A 20,231-nucleotide genomic window follows, 5' to 3' on the forward strand; every position below is an offset into this window, starting at 1 on the left:
ATCAATCTCTCCCACTGGTGACAAACTGAGAAAGGGAACATGACAATCTATAAAACATAAAAAAAGTACTGAAGTGACTAGCTTTTTCAGCAAAACTAAAAGCTCATATAAAGCTCACTGTCCATTGAAAAAAAAAATAGCCTAATGACTGAATAAGCCTTAACCCTTAAACTGTCTGAATGTAAATATACGTTGACGTGCGGCAGGCTCCGAACGTAGATCTACTTTTTTCTTACATGCTTTCAAATGGGGAAAATCAAGGTCGGAGCGCTACGCATGTGAACGTAGATCTACGTTTTGACAGTTTAACCCTTTGACTGTTTTGGTCGTATATATACATCTTACACGCCACTGTTTCGGATGTATTAATACGCGTAAATTCTAGCGGCTTCAAATCAAGCAGGAGAAAGCTGGTAGGCCCACATGTGAGAGAATGGGGTCTGTGTGGTCAGTGTGCACCATGTAAAAAAAAACCTGCAGCACACAGTGCATAATGAGAAAAAAAAAACTGACAGTTTTTTTGGATTAAAACGCCGACTTTAAGGTGTGTTTCCATATAGTATTTATCGTTGTATTCTCGTTTTCATGGTCTCACGTGATAAAATGGAAAACATATTACAGAAATTGAGATGATTTTGATTAGTTTCACAATGAAAACGATGTTGAAATTGAGCTCAAAGTAGCGGAAATGTTTGATTTTTACCCATCAACTGGGGAGTCTAATATTCTTTCACTAGTGCACTGATATTATCTATACCATTTCTACAATAATGCATTAGTCTGCATAACAGTAAATTTTGTATTTTTTGTATGAATAAAAAAATCTAAATAGAAAGCAATAGTAATATAAGAGGGGCCTAGAGACATGACTAATGAACAGAGGATATGTTATTTTAGTGTCAAGAATGTCTACATTGTTTATTCTGGACTCTATTTTGAAATTGGCATCTTTTTTAATTTACGTGAAATTGGCCAAACTGCCAAATTCTGACCACTTTATTGGGTAGTTCAAATCAGTAAATGGGCAGTTTCTTGTACTCAACTGATAGAAAAAATGGATTTCTAAAGAAATAGCTATGAGTTTGGTCAACTGGAACAATGGAATTGGCCAAAAACTGGGCTCAAATTCGGCGAAATTGCCGATACGTATATATCACCGAGACCGCTAACTTCATGGGAGTGTAATTCCATGAGTTTTCGACCAAATTTCGTACTTTTGGTGTTATTACCATCGGGAAAAAGATTCTCTATCATTTCATAAGAAATTTTTTTTTTTTTTTCTAAAAATTTTGCAACATAGAATGACAGTTTCAGAAAGGGGCTTGCAACAGTCAAAGGGTCAAGGGTTAAATGATAAAAAGAATACCAAGATTCAAAGACAAGAAACCCAAAAAAGTATAGGCTGGGTCTAGTCTACAAAGAAACAAAAACACAATACTATATACAGTGGACCCCCGCTTAACGATCACCTCCAAATGCGACCAATTATGTAAGTGTATTTATGTAAGTGCGTTTGTACGTGTATGTTTGGGGGTCTGAAATGGACTAATCTACTTCACAATATTCCTTATGGGAAAAAATTCGGTCAGTACTGGCACCTGAACATACTACTGGAATGAAAAAAGTTCGTTAACCGGGGGTCCACTGTATATGTACTCTAAAGAAATGTAAATCACAATACCAAGGTTGAGACAACTCATAAATAACCTGCACTTAGAAGTGAAAACTATAATGATGTTTCAGTCCATCCTGGACCATTATCAAGTGATAACTGTTGTAACTTGACAGTGGTCAAGGACAGACTGAAATGTCATCACAGTTTCCTCTTCTAGGCAAAGGTTATTTGTGAATATCCTGTAACATTTACCATAAAAATGAGTAATACAAAGAAATCCACTACTCAAACAGACTAATAAAAAATACATACACAGTTCCTGGAAATCTCTCCAAAATCCTATGAATCAATAAATCATTAAAAAATTAACAAATAATATTCAAGGAAAATGAAATCCAAATTTTAGCCAAAGAAAAAATATAATATACATCAACTCTGCATCAAGTGAAGCTTCAAGTTGTCATATGCCAAGTTTTCTTTTCTGAAATCCTATGAAAACCCTGTGTAGTTTTTAAATTCAAGAATACATTTGTATGTTTTCTTTACATTATATAAATCACTCTCAAAGTTTTGTAAGAATAGCTCTGTATTAGTGTTATTTATATTTCTATTCCGAACACAGTTACCTGGAGTTTACCTGGAGAGGGTTTTGGGGGTCAATGCCCCCATGGCCTCGTCTGGTCATGGTGGATCAGGGTTTGATCAACGAGGCTGCTACTGCTGGCTGCGCGCAAGCTGACGTACGAACCACAGCCCGGTTGGTCAGGTACTGACTTTAGGTGCCTGTCCAGTGCCTTCTTGAAGACAGCCAGGGGTCTATTGGTAGTCCCTCTTATGTATGCTGGGAGGCAACTGAACAGTCTTGGGCTCTGGACACTTATTGTGTTGTGTCTCAATGTACTTGTGGCGTCCCTGCTTTTCGTCGGGGGAATGTTGCATCTCCTGACGAGTCTTTTGCTTTCATAAGGAGTGATTTTCGTGTGCAGGTTTTGTACCATTCCCTCCAGGGCCTTCCAAGTGTATATTATCATGTATCTCTCTCGCTTGTGTTCGAGGGAATACAGATCAAGGACCTTCAACCGTTCCCAGTAGTTTAGGTGCCTTATCGTACTTATGTGTGCCGTGAAAATTCTTTGTACACTCTCCAGGTCTGCAATGTCCCCAGCATTGAAGGGGGCTGTTAGTGTACAGCAGTATTCCAGCCTACAGAGCACAAGCGATTTGAAGAGAATCATCATGGAATTTGCGTCCCTAGTTTTGAAGGTTCTCATTATCCATCCTACCATTTTCCTAGCAGATGAGGTAGATACATTGTTGTGGTCTTTGAAGGTGAGATCCTCTGACATTATCACTCCCAAGTTTTTCACATTACTTTTCCACTCTATTGTATGGTTAGAATTTGTTGTATACCCTGACACATTTTTAATTTCTTCAAGTTTCCCATATCTGAGTAGTTGAAATTTCTCCTCGCTGAACTTCATATTGTTTTGAGTGGCCCTTTCAAAGATTTGGTTGATGTCCTCTTGGAGTCTGGCAGTGTCTTTGATGGAGGTCACTGCCATGGTAATCCGGGTGTCATCCACAAAGGAAGACACGGAGCTATGGCTTACATCTCTGTCTATGTCAGAAATGAGGATGAGGAATAGAATGGGAGTGAGTATTGTGCATTGTGGAACAGAGCTTTTCACCGTGGCTGCCTGGGACTTTACTCTGTTTACTATTACTTTTTGTGTTCTATTTGTCTGGAAGTTGTAGATCCATCTACCAACTTTTCCCATTATTCCTTTATCATGCATTTTGTGTGCAATTACACCATGGTCACACTTGACCATTTTTTGATTAGTACTTACCCATGAATATAATACTAATAATAATAACAGTCCAAATGCTAGACAGTGTGAATCACAGTTATTTATTTATTTTTTTTTTTTTTATTATCACACCGGCCGATTCCCACCAAGGCAGGGTGGCCCGAAAAAGAAAAACTTTCACCATCATTCACTCCATCACTGTCTTGCCAGAAGGGTGCTTTACACTACAGTTTTTAAACTGCAACATTAACACCCCTCCTTCAGAGTGCAGGCACTGTACTTCCCATCTCCAGGACTCAAGTCCGGCCTGCCGGTTTCCCTGAATCCCTTCATAAATGTTACTTTGCTCACACTCCAACAGCACGTCAAGTATTAAAAACCATTTGTCTCCATTCACTCCTATCAAACACGCTCACGCATGCCTGCTGGAAGTCCAAGCCCCTCGCACACAAAACCTCCTTTACCCCCTCCCTCCAACCCTTCCTAGGCCGACCCCTACCCCGCCTTCCTTCCACTACAGACTGATACACTCTTGAAGTCATTCTGTTTCGCTCCATTCTCTCTACATGTCCGAACCACCTCAACAACCCTTCCTCAGCCCTCTGGACAACAGTTTTGGTAATCCCGCACCTCCTCCTAACTTCCAAACTACGAATTCTCTGCATTATATTCACACCACACATTGCCCTCAGACATGACATCTCCACTGCCTCCAGCCTTCTCCTCGCTGCAACATTCATCACCCACGCTTCACACCCATATAAGAGCGTTGGTAAAACTATACTCTCATACATTCCCCTCTTTGCCTCCAAGGACAAAGTTCTTCGTCTCCACAGACTCCTAAGTGCACCACTCACTCTTTTTCCCTCATCAATTCTATGATTCACCTCATCTTTCATAGACCCATCCGCTGACACGTCCACTCCCAAATATCTGAATACGTTCACCTCCTCCATACTCTCTCCCTCCAATCTGATATTCAATCTTTCATCACCTAATCTTTTTGTTATCCTCATAACCTTACTCTTTCCTGTATTCACCTTTAATTTTCTTCTTTTGCACACCCTACCAAATTCATCCACCAATCTCTGCAACTTCTCTTCAGAATCTCCCAAGAGCACAGTGTCATCAGCAAAGAGCAGCTGTGACAACTCCCACTTTGTGTGTGATTCTTTATCTTTTAACTCCACGCCTCTTGCCAAGACCCTCGCATTTACTTCTCTTACAACCCCATCTATAAATATATTAAACAACCACGGTGACATCACACATCCTTGTCTAAGGCCTACTTTTACTGGGAAAAAATTTCCCTCTTTCCTACATACTCTAACTTGAGCCTCACTATCCTCGTAAAAACTCTTCACTGCTTTCAGTAACCTACCTCCTACACCATACACTTGCAACATCTGCCACATTGCCCCCCTATCCACCCTGTCATACGCCTTTTCCAAATCCATAAATGCCACAAAGACCTCTTTAGCCTTATCTAAATACTGTTCACTTATATGTTTCACTGTAAACACCTGGTCCACACACCCCCTACCTTTCCTAAAGCCTCCTTGTTCATCTGCTATCCTATTCTCCGTCTTACTCTTAATTCTTTCAATTATAACTCTACCATACACTTTACCAGGTACACTCAACAGACTTATCCCCCTATAATTTTTGCACTCTCTTTTATCCCCTTTGCCTTTATACAAAGGAACTATGCATGCTCTCTGCCAATCCCTAGGTACCTTACCCTCTTCCATACATTTATTAAATAATTGCACCAACCACTCCAAAACTATATCCCCACCTGCTTTTAACATTTCTATCTTTATCCCATCAATCCCGGCTGCCTTACCCCCTTTCATTTTACCTACTGCCTCACGAACTTCCCCCACACTCACAACTGGCTCTTCCTCACTCCTACAAGATGTTATTCCTCCTTGCCCTATACACGAAATCACAGCTTCCCTATCTTCATCAACATTTAACAATTCCTCAAAATATTCCTTCCATCTTCCCAATACCTCTAACTCTCCATTTAATAACTCTCCTCTCCTATTTTTAACTGACAAATCCATTTGTTCTCTAGGCTTTCTTAACTTGTTAATCTCACTCCAAAACTTTTTCTTATTTTCAACAAAATTTGTTGATAACATCTCACCCACTCTCTCATTTGCTCTCTTTTTACATTACTTCACCACTCTCTTAACTTCTCTCTTTTTCTCCATATACTCTTCCCTCCTTGCATCACTTCTACTTTGTAAAAACTTCTCATATGCTAACTTTTTCTCCCTTACTACTCTCTTTACATCATCATTCCACCAATCGCTCCTCTTCCCTCCTGCACCCACTTTCCTGTAACCACAAACTTCTGCTGAACACTCTAACACTACATTTTTAAACCTACCCCATACCTCTTCGACCCCATTGCCTATGCTCTCATTAGCCCATCTATCCTCCAATAGCTGTTTATATCTTACCCTAACTGCCTCCTCTTTTAGTTTATAAACCTTCACCTCTCTCTTCCCTGATGCTTCTATTCTCCTTGTATCCCATCTACCTTTTACTCTCAGTGTAGCTACAACTAGAAAGTGATCTGATATATCTGTGGCCCCTCTATAAACATGTACATCCTGAAGTCTACTCAACAGTCTTTTATCTACCAATACATAATCCAACAAACTACTGTCATTTCGCCCTACATCATATCGTGTATACTTATTTATCCTCTTTTTCTTAAAATATGTATTACCTATAACTAAACCCCTTTCTATACAAAGTTCAATCAAAGGGCTCCCATTATCATTTACACCAGGCACCCCAAACTTACCTACCACACCCTCTCTAAAAGTTTCTCCTACTTTAGCATTCAAGTCCCCTACCACAATTACTCTCTCACTTGGTTCAAAGGCTCCTATACATTCACTTAACATCTCCCAAAATCTCTCTCTCTCCTCTGCATTCCTCTCTTCTCCAGGTGCATACACGCTTATTATGACCCACTTCTCGCATCCAACCTTTACTTTAATCCACATAATTCTTGAATTTACACATTCATATTCTCTTTTCTCCTTCCATAACTGATCATTTAACATTACTGCTACTCCTTCCTTTGCTCTAACTCTCTCAGATACTCCAGATTTAATCCCATTTATTTCCCCCCACTGAAACTCTCCTACCCCCTTCAGCTTTGTTTCGCTTAGGGCCAGGACATCCAACTTCTTTTCATTCATAACATCAGCAATCATCTGTTTCTTGTCATCCGCACTACATCCACGCACATTTAAGCAACCCAGTTTTATAAAGTTTTTCTTCTTCTCTTTTTTAGTAATTGTATACAGGAGAAGGGGTTACTAGCCCATTGCTCCCGGCATTTTAGTCGCCTCATACGACACGCATGGCTTACGGAGGAAAGATTCTTTTCCACTTCCCCATGGACAATAGAAGAAATAAAAAAGAACAAGAGCTATTTAGAAAAAGGAGAAAAACCTAGATGTATGTATATATATATATGCATGTGCGTGTCTGTGAAGTGTGACCAAAGTGTAAGTAGGAGTAGCAAGATATCCCTGTTATCTTAGCGTGTTTATGAGACAGAAAAAGAAACCAGCAATCCTACCATCATGCAAAACAGTTACAGGTTTTTGTTTCACAGTCATCTGGCAGGACGGTAGTACTTCCCTGGGTGGTTGCTGTCTACCAACCTACTACCTAAAAATCACAGTTATATGATATATAATGCTTCCTCCAAACTGTGGACACTGCATTTACTCTTTTATCAAGAAAGAACATTCTGAGAGGGGTCACTATTTTGTTAATCAAGCTATGTCCATTCTGGCAAAACATAAGCCACCTAGAGTGTAGTAACCTTTTTTGCTGCTCTTGACTTTCCCAGAAAATATGCACTGGAAACCTCAATAGTGTTGAACATTATAGTATAATTAATGTAAGATATGGATACTATAAGATGTAGATAACTGGTATAATGTCCATTGCATATAGCACTGTATATAAAGTAAATACAGTAGTGCAATTCTGTTGTAAAAAATTAACAGAGTGCAAAAATCTTGATATTAAGTGTTGTAATCTGAAAAAAAAAAAAGGGCAATGACCAAAATTTTGATAGTACACTTTACAGATCTTCTCGGTCTGCTTTCTGGGCCACGAGAACTCCCAGCCTCCCACCATGTTTGCTATGTGAGGCCAAGACATGTTCACTAGACAGCATTTTCCTTACCTAACTAAACTTTTGCAAAATTTATATAACTTATTAGTTTATATAAGACACCTGCATAAAAAGTTTGAAGAGAATACAGTGTGAACAAATAAAAAATATGTACAAAAGTTCCCACTTATGTACCACACCTTTTTCAAACAAATTTTTCTTTTTATTAACATACAGTACATACTTACCCTGGTTGCGGTACCTGCCACACTGACGCTCGCATAGTTCAACAGATTGGAATCTGTTAGCATTGCCTTCACAGCCTCCATACGAAAAACCAATGCAACGACCTTGTTCAGGGTCAAAGTACCAACTCGGAATTGATGCTCTGCAATGCCCAGCATCCACAGGTTGCGTACAGGATTCTAGCAGAACTTTTTCAGGGTCTGCAAAATGTGTAAATACTTCAATGCATCTAAAAAACATTCAAACAGTTTAAATGAGTGATGAATGCAGTTGGACAGGGGTTTGAACCTTATTTAAGGTTAATAAAAGCTTTTAAATATCATACATTAATCTGAAGTTACAAAGGTACTTCCTCACCAGAAGTGAATTAGTACTCAAAGAGTTGTTTCTAATACTGACTTAAGAAATGAATCTTCTTTCATTAACAAAGATGTTGATAATACTGTTCTGAAGGTTTTGCGAATTTTGGAAGCTAGGTAAATCGGATATCCTAGACATGAAGTATAGTGCAACTTTTGATAAGACTGTATATGTTAGATAACATACTATATATATATATATATATATATATATATATATATATATATATATATATATATATATATATATATATATATATATATATATATATATATATACAATAGTCCTGGAAATGGGAAGTACAATGCCTGCACTTTAAAGGAGGGGTTTGGGATATTGGCAGTTTGGAGGGATATGTTGTGTATCTTTATATGTGTATGCTTCTAGACTGTTGTATTCTGAGCACCTCTGCAAAAACAGTGATAATGTGCGAGTGTGGTGAAAGTGTTGAATGATGATGTAAGTATTTTCTTTTTGGGGATTTTCTTTCTTTTTTGGGCCACCCTGCCTCGGTGGGAGACGGCCGACTTGTTGAAAAAAAAAAAAAAAATATACAATAGGGCCCCGCTTTACTGCGTTTTGCCTTACAGCATTCTGCTATTGTGGACATTTCAAATTATGACCAAAACTTGCTATATGGTTCCCACAACTGACTCTTATAAGATCACCGCACACCACCTGGTTTGTTTACATTCTCATTATGTCTGGAAACTTTCCAAAATTTCAAGTGTTTTAACCCTTTCAGGGTCCAGAGGCCAAATTTCAAAGTGCACACCAGAGTCCAAGAATTTTTCAAAAAAAAAATTTTGTTATTTTTTCTTATGAAATGGTAGAGAATCACTTTCTGAAGGTAATAAAACAAAAAGCACGAAATTTGATGGAAAATTGACAAAATTATGCTCGCGAATTTTGATGTGTCAGCGACATTTAAGCATCGGTGATTTTGCCAGCTTTGACTCCCATTTTAGGCCAATTACATCATTCCAGTCGACCAAATTCTTAAGCTATTTCACTAGCATTACTTCTATTCTATCGACTGAGCACAAGAAATTGCCAAGTCAACTGTTTCAACTACAAAATAAAGTGATCAGAAAATGGTCATTTGGCTAATTTAAATCAAAGTTCAAAATATTCCAATTTCAAAATAGGGTCCAGAATAAACAATGCAGGCATTCCTGGCACTAAACTAACATTTCCTCTGTTCATTAGTTACATTTTCAGGCTGTACAAATGAATTCCATTTTGATTTTTTATTCACATAATGAATTTGTATTCAAACCAAAAAAAATAAAAGATTTACTCTTATGCAATATTGTAATAATTGTATAAATAATATCACCACATGTGTGAACATATATTAGACCCACCAGCTGGTATGTATTAGACATGTGAGGTTATTTGTTTACTCTTGAACATCGGCAAAAATTTAATATTTCCGCTACTTTCAGCTCAGTTTCAAGCCATTTCCAGTACCAAAACCAATCAAAATAATTTCTATTACTGTAATATATCTTCCATTCTATCAAATGAGACCAAGAAATTGCAAATACAACTATAAAAGATACGAAAAACACTGCAAAGTTGCTGTTCTAATCGAAAACTATGGTCCCAGTTTTTTTCTCTCGTTATGTACTGTGTGTGCAGGATTTGTTTAATGTGCACACATACCACATAGATGTATTCTCTCATATCTAGGCCCAAATTTACCACTCACAGCTTATCAGAGTGAGCTGAGCTCATGGTGTAGATCTACGGTTCGGACCCTCAACTCAGCCTTAGAACTATGGCACTGACCCTGAAAGGGTTAAAGTTACTGTGTACATATTTTATATGTACCTGTACCTGTACCTAAATAAACTTACACACTGTGCTGGCATGCAGGTACACATTAAAATCACTAAGTGTCCCTCTAGTCTTGACACCATAGTAAGAATAATAATAATAGTAATACATAATAATAATAATCACTCTTGGGCACATTAAATGTCTTATTTTACATTAATACAGGTCTGCCATCACAAATCCGGCAATCAGTTATTCGGTTCCTTCAGTTATTTGGCACTAATTTTGGCTAGCATAATTTCAAATTTCCAGGGTCGCCACACCAACCTGCTGGTACTGTTTGGTGGCGCTACTTGCTGTATAAGTCATTCCAATTTCTTTTTCTCCATTTATTTAACCTGCTTACTTTTAGCCCTAGCCATGGTTCCAATGAATAAAAAAAATGCTTCTCATTATGTAAAGCACCTACACAGTACATTATCCATTAAAGATAAGGTGGTTTTGAAGCCACTGTCGGTTGCCATGAGCTCAGTCTCGTGATGCAGGAGAATATGCTTTATTATTATGCTAATATCAACACTATAGCTTATTTGCCTATCACAATTGATCTAATATGACATAAACACTATAAATTACATAAAACATGTTAAATACTCCAGAATGAATAATATTTGGCATAATACCGAGCAGTTCGATGGAGGTATGATAAGGATATGGCATACAAGTACCATTCTCCTATCCCTGTCTTGGAGGCTTACATTAGAGAAAACAGAGTATAGCACAGGACTAACTGTGATATACACTTGTACTGCATCATAAACCTGAAACAAAAAAGTTATTTTCTCTATACAGATTATCACACATAGCAGCATATGTGTAGAGAGCCTAGGATAACCCAAAAAAGTCAACATGGCTTATTTTTAGTACCTGGCTTGGGTTAGCCATATATGATTTTTGGTATATATTCGATTCCCAGCCAGGGTAGAAACATTAGGCATGTTTCTTTACACCTGTTGTCTATGTTCACCCATCAGTAAATGGGTACCTGGGTGTTAGCCGACTAGTGTGGGTGTTATCCTGGGACACTGACCTAATTTTCTTGAAATACTCTGCATAACAAGTGGCTTTCTATATATAGTAGTGTCACTGATGTCAGCTAGGCCTGTATACCTTGTACATGCACGTGTAGTAAATAAAGATATTATTATTATTATTATTATTATTTTTATATTATTTTCTCAGTTGTTTGTTGGGTTATCTTATTCAAACTTGGGCAATGTATGATGGAAAGGTACTTATTAAAGTACACCAAAAATGAAAGAAATCAGACCATAAATAGCGGAGTTCACTTCTCAGCCATTAGCGGCCACTTAGCGGTATACGTATTTTTGTACAGTAGGGCCCCACTTATATGGCGGGTTAGGTTCCAGGCTGTTGCCGGAAAGCAGACATCGCTGGAAGGCAGAACTCCATTTTTTCCATTTATAAATGCATATAAATGCCAGACAAATAGGCATTAAAAGCACACAAAATAAAATACAGTCACAGTAAATTCATTACTTATCTTAAAGTATTTGTAATCTTAATGTAGGGAGAGAGATGAGTAGTACTTATTTGTAGGAAGTCAGGGGCAGGTAGCCCAGGTGTAGGTAGCCCTAGCTCCCCATCTCATACTTAATATACGATATTTAAAACATCCCAGAGAGGTAAAATGCACATACAGTACACTCATTATTTACCTTAAAATATGTGTAGTCTTAATATAGGAGGAGAGGTGAGTAGTATTTATTTGTATAAAGTCAGTATAGGTAGCCGGTAGGTGTAGCCTGGTCTACACCTACCGGCTACCTACACTGTGGCCCAGAGCCATATTATTAACATCGACATGCCTTGTTCACTGAATTTAATCATTTCTAACAACTACCTTTAGATGCCATCATAAACGAAGGTAGAAGTAATGAATAATTCATGCTGAAAATTGTAAACAAAAGCGGAGTGGGGGAGTGGCTGGGCCAAACGCAGATTCATACACGTTTTCTCTAATGGCTGAACAGAGAGAAAACGTAATGCTGTCCCTCCACCCGGCTCCACAAGTATTATTATCAGAGCATATAAAATATGCAATAAATGCCAGACAACAAGTTTACACTAACTTATATTAAGTTAGCAATAGAAATAGGTATTAAAAACACAATAAAAGGTAAGATACACACAGAGTACACTTATTACTTTCGTTAAAATATTAATATTAATGTGTGAGAGGTGAGTGGCAGGGTGTTTATTGAATAAAATCAAAATGGCACACCATCATCCTCTAACTTGGCACTTAACCCTTAAACGGTCCAAAGAGATTGACGTTCAAATTCGTAGTGCTACAAAAGTAGATCTACTTTTTTTTACATATTTTCAAATATAACAAAAAAAATGTAGATAAAAGTTTTTTATACGTTTTCAAATGTAAAACAAAAAAGATGATCTGCAGTTTTTTACATACTTTCAGATGTTGAAAAAACGTATATATACGTTTGGGCCATTTAAGGGTTGAAGCAAGAGGCTTACGACTTCTCTTTTTATTACAGCTAACCTTAGACGCCATCGTCAATGAGAGCCAACTAGTTAACGAAAGAGTAAACGAGAGAGAGAACGAGATACTGTACAGAGTTGAGACAATGTAAGAACACAAACTGAACAGGTAGTGGACGATCACTTGGTCAGGCGAAATGCGTATTAATATGTGTCTACTTTTAGTTCATTCACGTCCATTTGTAAGAGTTTGTAAAACATTTACCTCAATATTTTTTTATTTTAATAATAATTACCTCACAATACAAATACAGTGGACCCCCGCTTAACGATCACCTCCAAATGCGACCAATTATGTAAGTGTATTTATGTAAGTGCGTTTGTACGTGTATGTTTGGGGGTCTGAAATGGACTAATGTACTTCACAATATTCCTTATGGGAAAAAAATCGGTCAGTACTGGCACCTGAACATACTACTGGAATGAAAAAAGTTCGTTAACCGGGGGTCCACTGTACATGTACTCTTACATTGTGTACAAGTTGTACAAGTTAGTTCAGAATAAACAAACAGCAACACACCATTTTTAGAGTGAATGAAGATAATAATAATAATAATAATAATAATAATAATAATAATAATAATAATATTATTATTATTATTATTATTATTATTATTATAATAATAATAATAATATTAATAATAATAATAATAATAATAATAATAATTATTATTATTATTATTATTATTATTTATTATAAAAAGGACTAAACCCACAAGGGTCATGAATTGCTATACATAGAGTAAAGGCATACAAAAAGAATATTTTTCTACAGTTACCCCCCAGTGTTTGACTAGAGAAAACATAATTCTTCCGACACTACCTACACAGCTGCTTTGTAAACAAATCTCATATTTACATCAATTTTTATTCTGAGTGTATGTATCATGTTTATATGCTATGTAGTGGGTTTCATATATAATTTTGAGGAAAATATCATAGATGGATTAATGAAAATGCCTATATTGATGTAAAATAAGACATTTAGTGTGCCCAAGAGTGATTATTATTACGTAGTATTGGCATCATGAGTAGAGAGAGACTTAGCGATTTTAATGTGTACCTGCACACCAGCACACCAGCACAGTGTGTAAGTATATTTAAGTAAGGTACACGTAAGTATAATTATCAGAGTACATATAAAATATGCAGTAACTTTAAAACATTTTAAATTTTGGAAAGTTTCCTGACATAATAGATGTGGTCACGGAAAATATAAACAAACAGGGTGGGGGCGCCGTATTTAAAAGACCGCTTGCCGTATAGCAAATTTTGGTCATAATTTGACATTGCCGTATTAGTGGAACGCCGTAAGGTGAAACGCCATAAAGCGGGGCCTTACTGTATATTTTTTATGGTTATATTCTCATTTTTTCGGTCTCATTTGATAGAATGAAAGATATATTACAGAAATAGATATGATTTTGATTGCTTTCAGGATAAAAAGTACCTTGAAATTGCGCTCACAGTAGCAAAAATGTTCTATTCTTTAGCGAAGCTCAAGAGTAAACAATACCTGTTCGCCTGCCAGTCTAAATTCCAATACGTAGTCAAGAATGGGTTGACATTATTTATACAATTATTACAATAATGCAGCGGTCTGCATAACAGTAAATCTTGTATTGTTTTGTGAATAAAAATTCCAAATGGTAAGCAAGAGTAATATAAGAGGGGCCTAGAGCCATGACTAATGAACAGAGAAAATGTTATTTTAGTGCCAGGAATGTCTACATTGTTTATTCTGGACCCTATTTTGAAATTGGCATCTGTTGAAATTTGTGTGAAATTGGCCAAATTGCCGATTTCTGACCATTTTATTGGGTAGTTGAAATAAGTGAATGGGCGGTTTCTTGTAATCAGTTGACAGACTAGAAGTAAATATGTTTATTCAGGTATACACAAATACAGTTACATAGATTATCATACATAGCACTGTATGTATAGAGAACCTAGGATAACCCAGAAAAGTCAGACAAAGTGACTTATTTCCAGTACCTGGCTTGAGCTTGCCATATATGATTTTTGGTAAATATTTTTTTTTTCTCAGTTGTTTGTTGGGCCATCTCATTGAAACTTGGGCAATGTATGATGGAAAGATGCTTCTTAACGTACAACAAAAATAAAAAAGACGGACGATAAATAAGTGAGTTCACTTCTCAGCCATTAGCCGCCGCTTTGCAGTATATTTTCATATGGTTTTTATGGTTGTATTCTCATTTTTTTTGACTCATTTGATAGAATGGAAGATATATTACAGAAATAGACATGATTTTGATTGCTTTCATGACAAAAAGTACCTTGAAATTTAACTCAAAGTAGCAGAAATGTTTGATTTTTGCCGATGTTCAATGAACTTTGTGTAAGTCAAGTTGGTTAATTTTATTAAGTGTATTCTAACCTAACCACTCTGTAATCCGGCAAACTCAGCAATCCAGCACACTACAGCTCCCAATGATGCCGGATTTGTGATGGAGGACCTGTATAGACATTTTCATTAATCTATGATATTTTCTTCATAATTATATAAGAAACACGTTACATAGCATATAAATAGATGTAGATGGGCAGAGGAAAAGAATTACATTTTCACTGGTCCAGCACCAGAGAAAATATGTATCAATCTGCCTTTCTTCTTCTTCTTCTGTTGGGTTTCAGGGCCACTGACAGCATATGCCGTATCGAGCCCGGCCGTTCAGTGCTAGGAGAGGGGACTTCGACCAAAGTGGAAGAATGTTTTGACTAATAACTATGTATCATATGTCTCTGATACACCCTGAAACCAGCAGGAAGGAGCAGGTACAGGCCAATATCTCCTGACGGTCCAGAGGGTGAAACCCCTCCCCGTTGAGGACAGGTAGTGAAAGTTTGCACCCCAAGCATGAGCAAGGCCGCATGGAGAGTAGTCCGTGCAGAGTGATAATGTGGGCACCACAGAAGGAAGTGTTCCACCGCCTCAGGCTGTGAGGGACACCATGGGCAGTACGGAGAGTCCGTCATCCAAAGGCGGTACAGATGAGCTGCCAGTCGCGAGTGCCCAACTTGAAAATGAGTCAGTGCAATGTCCACCAAGCGGTTGGGATGGCGAGCCCAAGGGCAGGGGCCATTAAAAGTTTGGACAGAACCCAACACCGAAGAAGAGAGGGCGTGTGCCAGGTCCTCTTGCCACTGATGGTGGATTCCTTTCCAAACAGCCCTTGTGAAATCACTGTGGCCCAGGGCAAGAGGGGTAATAGTAGGAAGTGTGTGCGCGAGGGAGGCCGCACAAACTGCCACTTCATTGCCCCGGATTCCAAAATGGGCGGGTACCCACTGAAGGGAGATGCTCCAACCTGGGCTCCGCAAGAAGTGCAGGAGGAGAGATTGTGTCTGATGAACGAGGACGTGCAGTGACCGTGGACGGGCAGAGTACAAAAGTGCCAGGGAAGATTGGAAATCAGAGAAGAGAACCAATGGTTGTGGGGGAATGTGATCTAGGACAAAAGCCAGAGCCTGGTGAATGGTTAAGAGCTCCCCTGCCAGAACAGAATGAGCAGGGTCCAACCGCCATGTTTGACACAGGGAGAGATTAGCAAAGAAGGCCGCAGAGGATGTGGAAGGGGGGGAGGTCTGTGCCGAGCCATCGGTGTAGATGGAGAATGAAGAGCCGTATGTAACAGAGCGAAACTCTTCAAATAAAAATGCAACTAACTGAGGGGGTTCCCTGTTCCTGTAGTGCCAATCCAGGCGAATGTATCATGTCAGGCCCAGCCAGGGGAGGGGGGGACCGCAGAGTGGAGAGGGGAGGGAGTCATCACAAGCGCAGGAAGTGTAAGGCAGGTCAGGGAATGCTGGGCCCTGGCTACAAAGGAAGGCTGAACCAAACATGGGGGGACAGAGGCTGTCTCCCACATCTGTGGAGAGAGGCGGCAGGGGTGAGTACAAGGCAGAGAGGCCATATGATGGAGTTGTAAATAGTTGCTCGCTGTCCTCACCGACGAGAGAGGGACTATCCCCGACTCTGCCTCCAAGGTTGCGATGGGGGTGGAGGGGAATGCCCCCAGCATATTACAGATGGCTGAATTCTGGAGAATGTCTAAGCGATGAAGAGAGGAGGAAGAAGCCGAGCCGTACACCTCACTCACATAAGTGAGCTTGCTGCGAATCATAGATGTATAGAACCTAAAGAGGTCTCGATCCACCCCCTCCACTTGGTGCCAGAGATCCGACACATAAGTGCAATGCAACGTGCACACGAGAGGTGGAGGACTGCTATGTGTTTCTTCCATGTCAAGAATGGTGCATCTAAGGTGACTCCCAACCAATGATCAGAGGAGACCAAAGGGATTGGCGTCTGATTCAATGAGACTGATAGAAGAGTGGGGAGTCGGCGTCTAGTAAAGCATAAGAGCTTGGACTTAGTGTCACTAACCTCCAAGCCCCAGGTGGCAGCCCACAATGTTATGCATTGCAGGGCACCCTGAAGTGTTTCCTGCACTGTCAGTAAAGCCAGGGCACTGAACGTAAGGGTCACATCATCCGCATATACCAAGGTATGCACTCCTTGGATGGAAGGGAGATCCGACAATAAGACAGAGAAAAGGAGTGGGCTAAGAACAGATCCCTGGGGCACTCCCTGGTATACAGGACGGGGTGAGAACAAAGTGCCACCCACTGCAACACAAAAGGTCCTCCCTTGCAAAAAGTTGCGCATCCAGCAGAGGGGAGCTCCTGTCAGCCCCATGTGGGCCAGCTTGAAAACAATTAATGTGTGTGATGCAGAGTCAAATGCTCTGCGTAGATCCAAAAATGCAGCCAAAAGGAACTCCCGGCATTCAAATGAAGTGTGCACGAGCTGTGTAAATTGAAGCAAAGGGTTGAGGGTGGATCAACCTTCTCGGAAGCCACTCTGGTTATCAGGCAGGAGGCCATGTTCCTCAGTCCACCAAGAGAGACAGGTAGCCACCAGTCATTCTAGCACCTTACCCAAGCAGGGCAGTAAAGCAATGGGCCAGTAAGAGCTCGGTTGGATATCATCCTTGCCCGGCTTTAGAATCGGAATCAGAAGAGAGCGCTTCCACATATCAGGGAAGACACCTGTAGACCAACTGGTACTGAAAACCTCCAACATAGCTTCTGTACAGGAGGGAGGAAGATGTAGTATAAATGAATAGGGTAAATTGTCTTCCCCTGGAGAAGAGCGGAAAGAAAGTTGGGAAAGTGCCCGCTGCAGTTCATGGGAGCTAAAGGGAAACGCCAGCACCTTGTCCTGGGGTAAGAGTGGAGCCGCTCCTTCCCCCAGCAGGGGAAAAGTACTTACAGAACGTGATCCCAACATGGAGTGGAAAAACCCCAAGCCTGACTGGCAGAGGTGTGAAAAGAAAAAGAAGAAGAGAATAAAGCCCAGGATGCACATTTCGCTTGGAGGAGGGTTCGCCGACAAATATCGTCTGCCCTTTGGTAAGCCAATTGCTGAGCCCGAGAGGGTTGGTGGTGCCACCGTGCCCACGCTGTCCGACGTGCCTTCACTGCTCAGAGGCACTCATCATTCCACCATGGAACCCGGGGGTGTGAACGGGAGAAGCTCCCGGAGAGAAAGAATGAACGCGAGCCCGCCTCAAGCATGGCCCCTTGAAGAGACATGACAGCCTCATCCAGCAAGGGGTCCTGAGGCAGGCTGTAATTAGCAAGGACCCGGTTATAGTTTGTCCAACCAGCCTGGGTGATTTTCCACCGTGAACGAACTGCCGTCACTGGCACTGCTAAGGCTTCACTTGTAGAAGTAAGGACTGAAAGATGATCACTCCCCATGAAGGGACCTACAGTAAAAGCAGCTGTAGTAAAATACACATACCCAAGAACGAGGTCTAGGGTAGAAACTCGCCTGGTATAAGGATCCACTCTAGTCTCCAAACCTGGTGGTGTGAGCAACAAAAGGTGAGATGCGAGGAGGGTTTGGAACAGGGCCCTACCTGTGGGATTCACCAATCCCAAAGAAACAGATGGCTCCCAGAACTGGTGCCTTGCATTAAAGTCTCCTATCACAAGCGTAGAGCCACGGAGTTGTCCAAAGTAATAGGTAAATTCACTTTGTGTAACCGACCTGCCTGGATTATAGATCAGGAGTACATGCATGTTGCACCACTGAGTGCCCAAGGCAACTCTCACAGCCAGAGTTTCCAACACTCCACTCTCATAGGCTTGGAGAGAGAGGATCGTACTCTGGAGCCGGTTGCATACAAGAAGAGCTAGGCCACCACTACTCCCTGCAAGGTGATCCCTACAGTAAACAGTAAAACCAGGCATCCAAAGAGAATGTCGAGGGCGTAACCATGTCTCAGAGAGACCCACCACCAGAGGCTGTACCTCAGCCAGATACCTCTGAAGGTGCAGAAACTTCCCCAGTACAGAACGTGCATTCCAAAGAAGAAAAACAGAGGAGTGAGAAAGATTCACGTGTGTGAACTAAGCAGCCCAATAAGGCAAGGGAGAACCGAGAGACACGCAGTCACAAAAGAGGTGCCCTGGAGGTAGGAATGTAGCACCTCCTCCACCAGAAGGAGGATAGGATGAAGGAATACAGCCCAGGCAGGCAAGAGTGAAAAAGCGGGACCTTCAGACACGAAGGGTCCTGGAGTGGAGACAGGCCGAGGCTGGGGTTGAGGAGAATTGGGGAGGGGGAGTCGGCTGCGAGTTGGGTATGATGTCCACCTGAACTGGGAGGGGCACTGAGCATCGAGTCGATTTGGGAACTGCACCACCTCAGCGGGAGGACGTGCATTGTGGACGAGGGGAGGCATGTCCAATAACTTCTGCAATGGAAGCCGGGTCCGAGGACACCCTGAGTTGATGTTGCCCCGGGGGTGGGGAATCCTCTAAAGGGAGAGAGAGGTCCGCAAGAGCCCCAAATCGATTTGTAACAGGGATATTAGCCCTCACAGTTGTGGAGTACAGGTGCCCTGGCTGTGTTGGTGTTGGGGAGACACCCTTAGTGGGGGGCACTGGAGGCGAAGGAGGCCGGGACTGATGGACTGTGACTGGCTTCACGGACTGCAAGCAGGAGTTACATTCATCGAGCAAAATAGACTGGGTCCTGGCCGAGTTTGCCAAATCAAGAGCCTGGAGATGTGCCGGGTAAGACCGGGAGGTAACTTTGTGGTTCTCTGTACAGAAGTAGCACAAAGCCGGGCGGGTACAGGTAATGCCGTCTTTAACGACTGGGTGAAACCCGCTGCAGTTCACACATCTTACCTTACCATGGCAAGACAATTCTCCATGCCCAAAAAGGAAACATTTCCGACACCAGTGTAAAGGAAAAGTATAAGGAAGAACAGGAAACCGTAGATTGCCGAAAGTCACAAATTTCGAGAGAGCACCCAAGAAACATATACGAACCATACGAGATTGGGTAGGACGATTTGAGAGGCTCCAAACCTCCCACAAACCTAAGTCGTCACCCCTACTGTGAACCAATTCAGAGTGGATTTCCTCGTCTGAGAGGGATGCAGAAATCGGCCCAATTCTGCCGTAACAACTGGCGGCGAGGATTGAGGAGTGGACCTCCCAGCAGACAACATTCCACCTACCCAGGACATGAATGGCATTTGGTGGCAAGTTTCTAGCCAGAAAAGACTTACGATGGAGCCGGAGCTTTAGGGCTGCACCTCTGCCGAGTTGTTGGACACCCCCATCAATGCAAGCC

The 20,231-nt window shown here is 40.8% G+C and overlaps 1 protein-coding gene across 6 annotated transcripts in view; it reads right to left on the reverse strand.

Annotated features, from left to right (window-relative positions):
• The window catches only part of Ppn (proteoglycan-like sulfated glycoprotein papilin), a 504,188-nt gene that overhangs the window by 106,486 nt on the left and 377,471 nt on the right, over nucleotides 1-20,231 (reverse strand). For all 6 annotated transcript variants that reach the window (XM_070095679.1, XM_070095654.1, XM_070095670.1 and 3 more), the window contains one exon: nucleotides 7,831-8,028. In XM_070095679.1, the coding sequence (XP_069951780.1) occupies nucleotides 7,831-8,028 (198 nt within the window). The remainder of the gene's footprint in view (nucleotides 1-7,830; nucleotides 8,029-20,231) is intronic.

Source organism: Cherax quadricarinatus, chromosome 4 (genome assembly GCF_038502225.1).
Source record: "Cherax quadricarinatus isolate ZL_2023a chromosome 4, ASM3850222v1, whole genome shotgun sequence".
NCBI lineage: Eukaryota > Metazoa > Arthropoda > Malacostraca > Decapoda > Parastacidae > Cherax > Cherax quadricarinatus.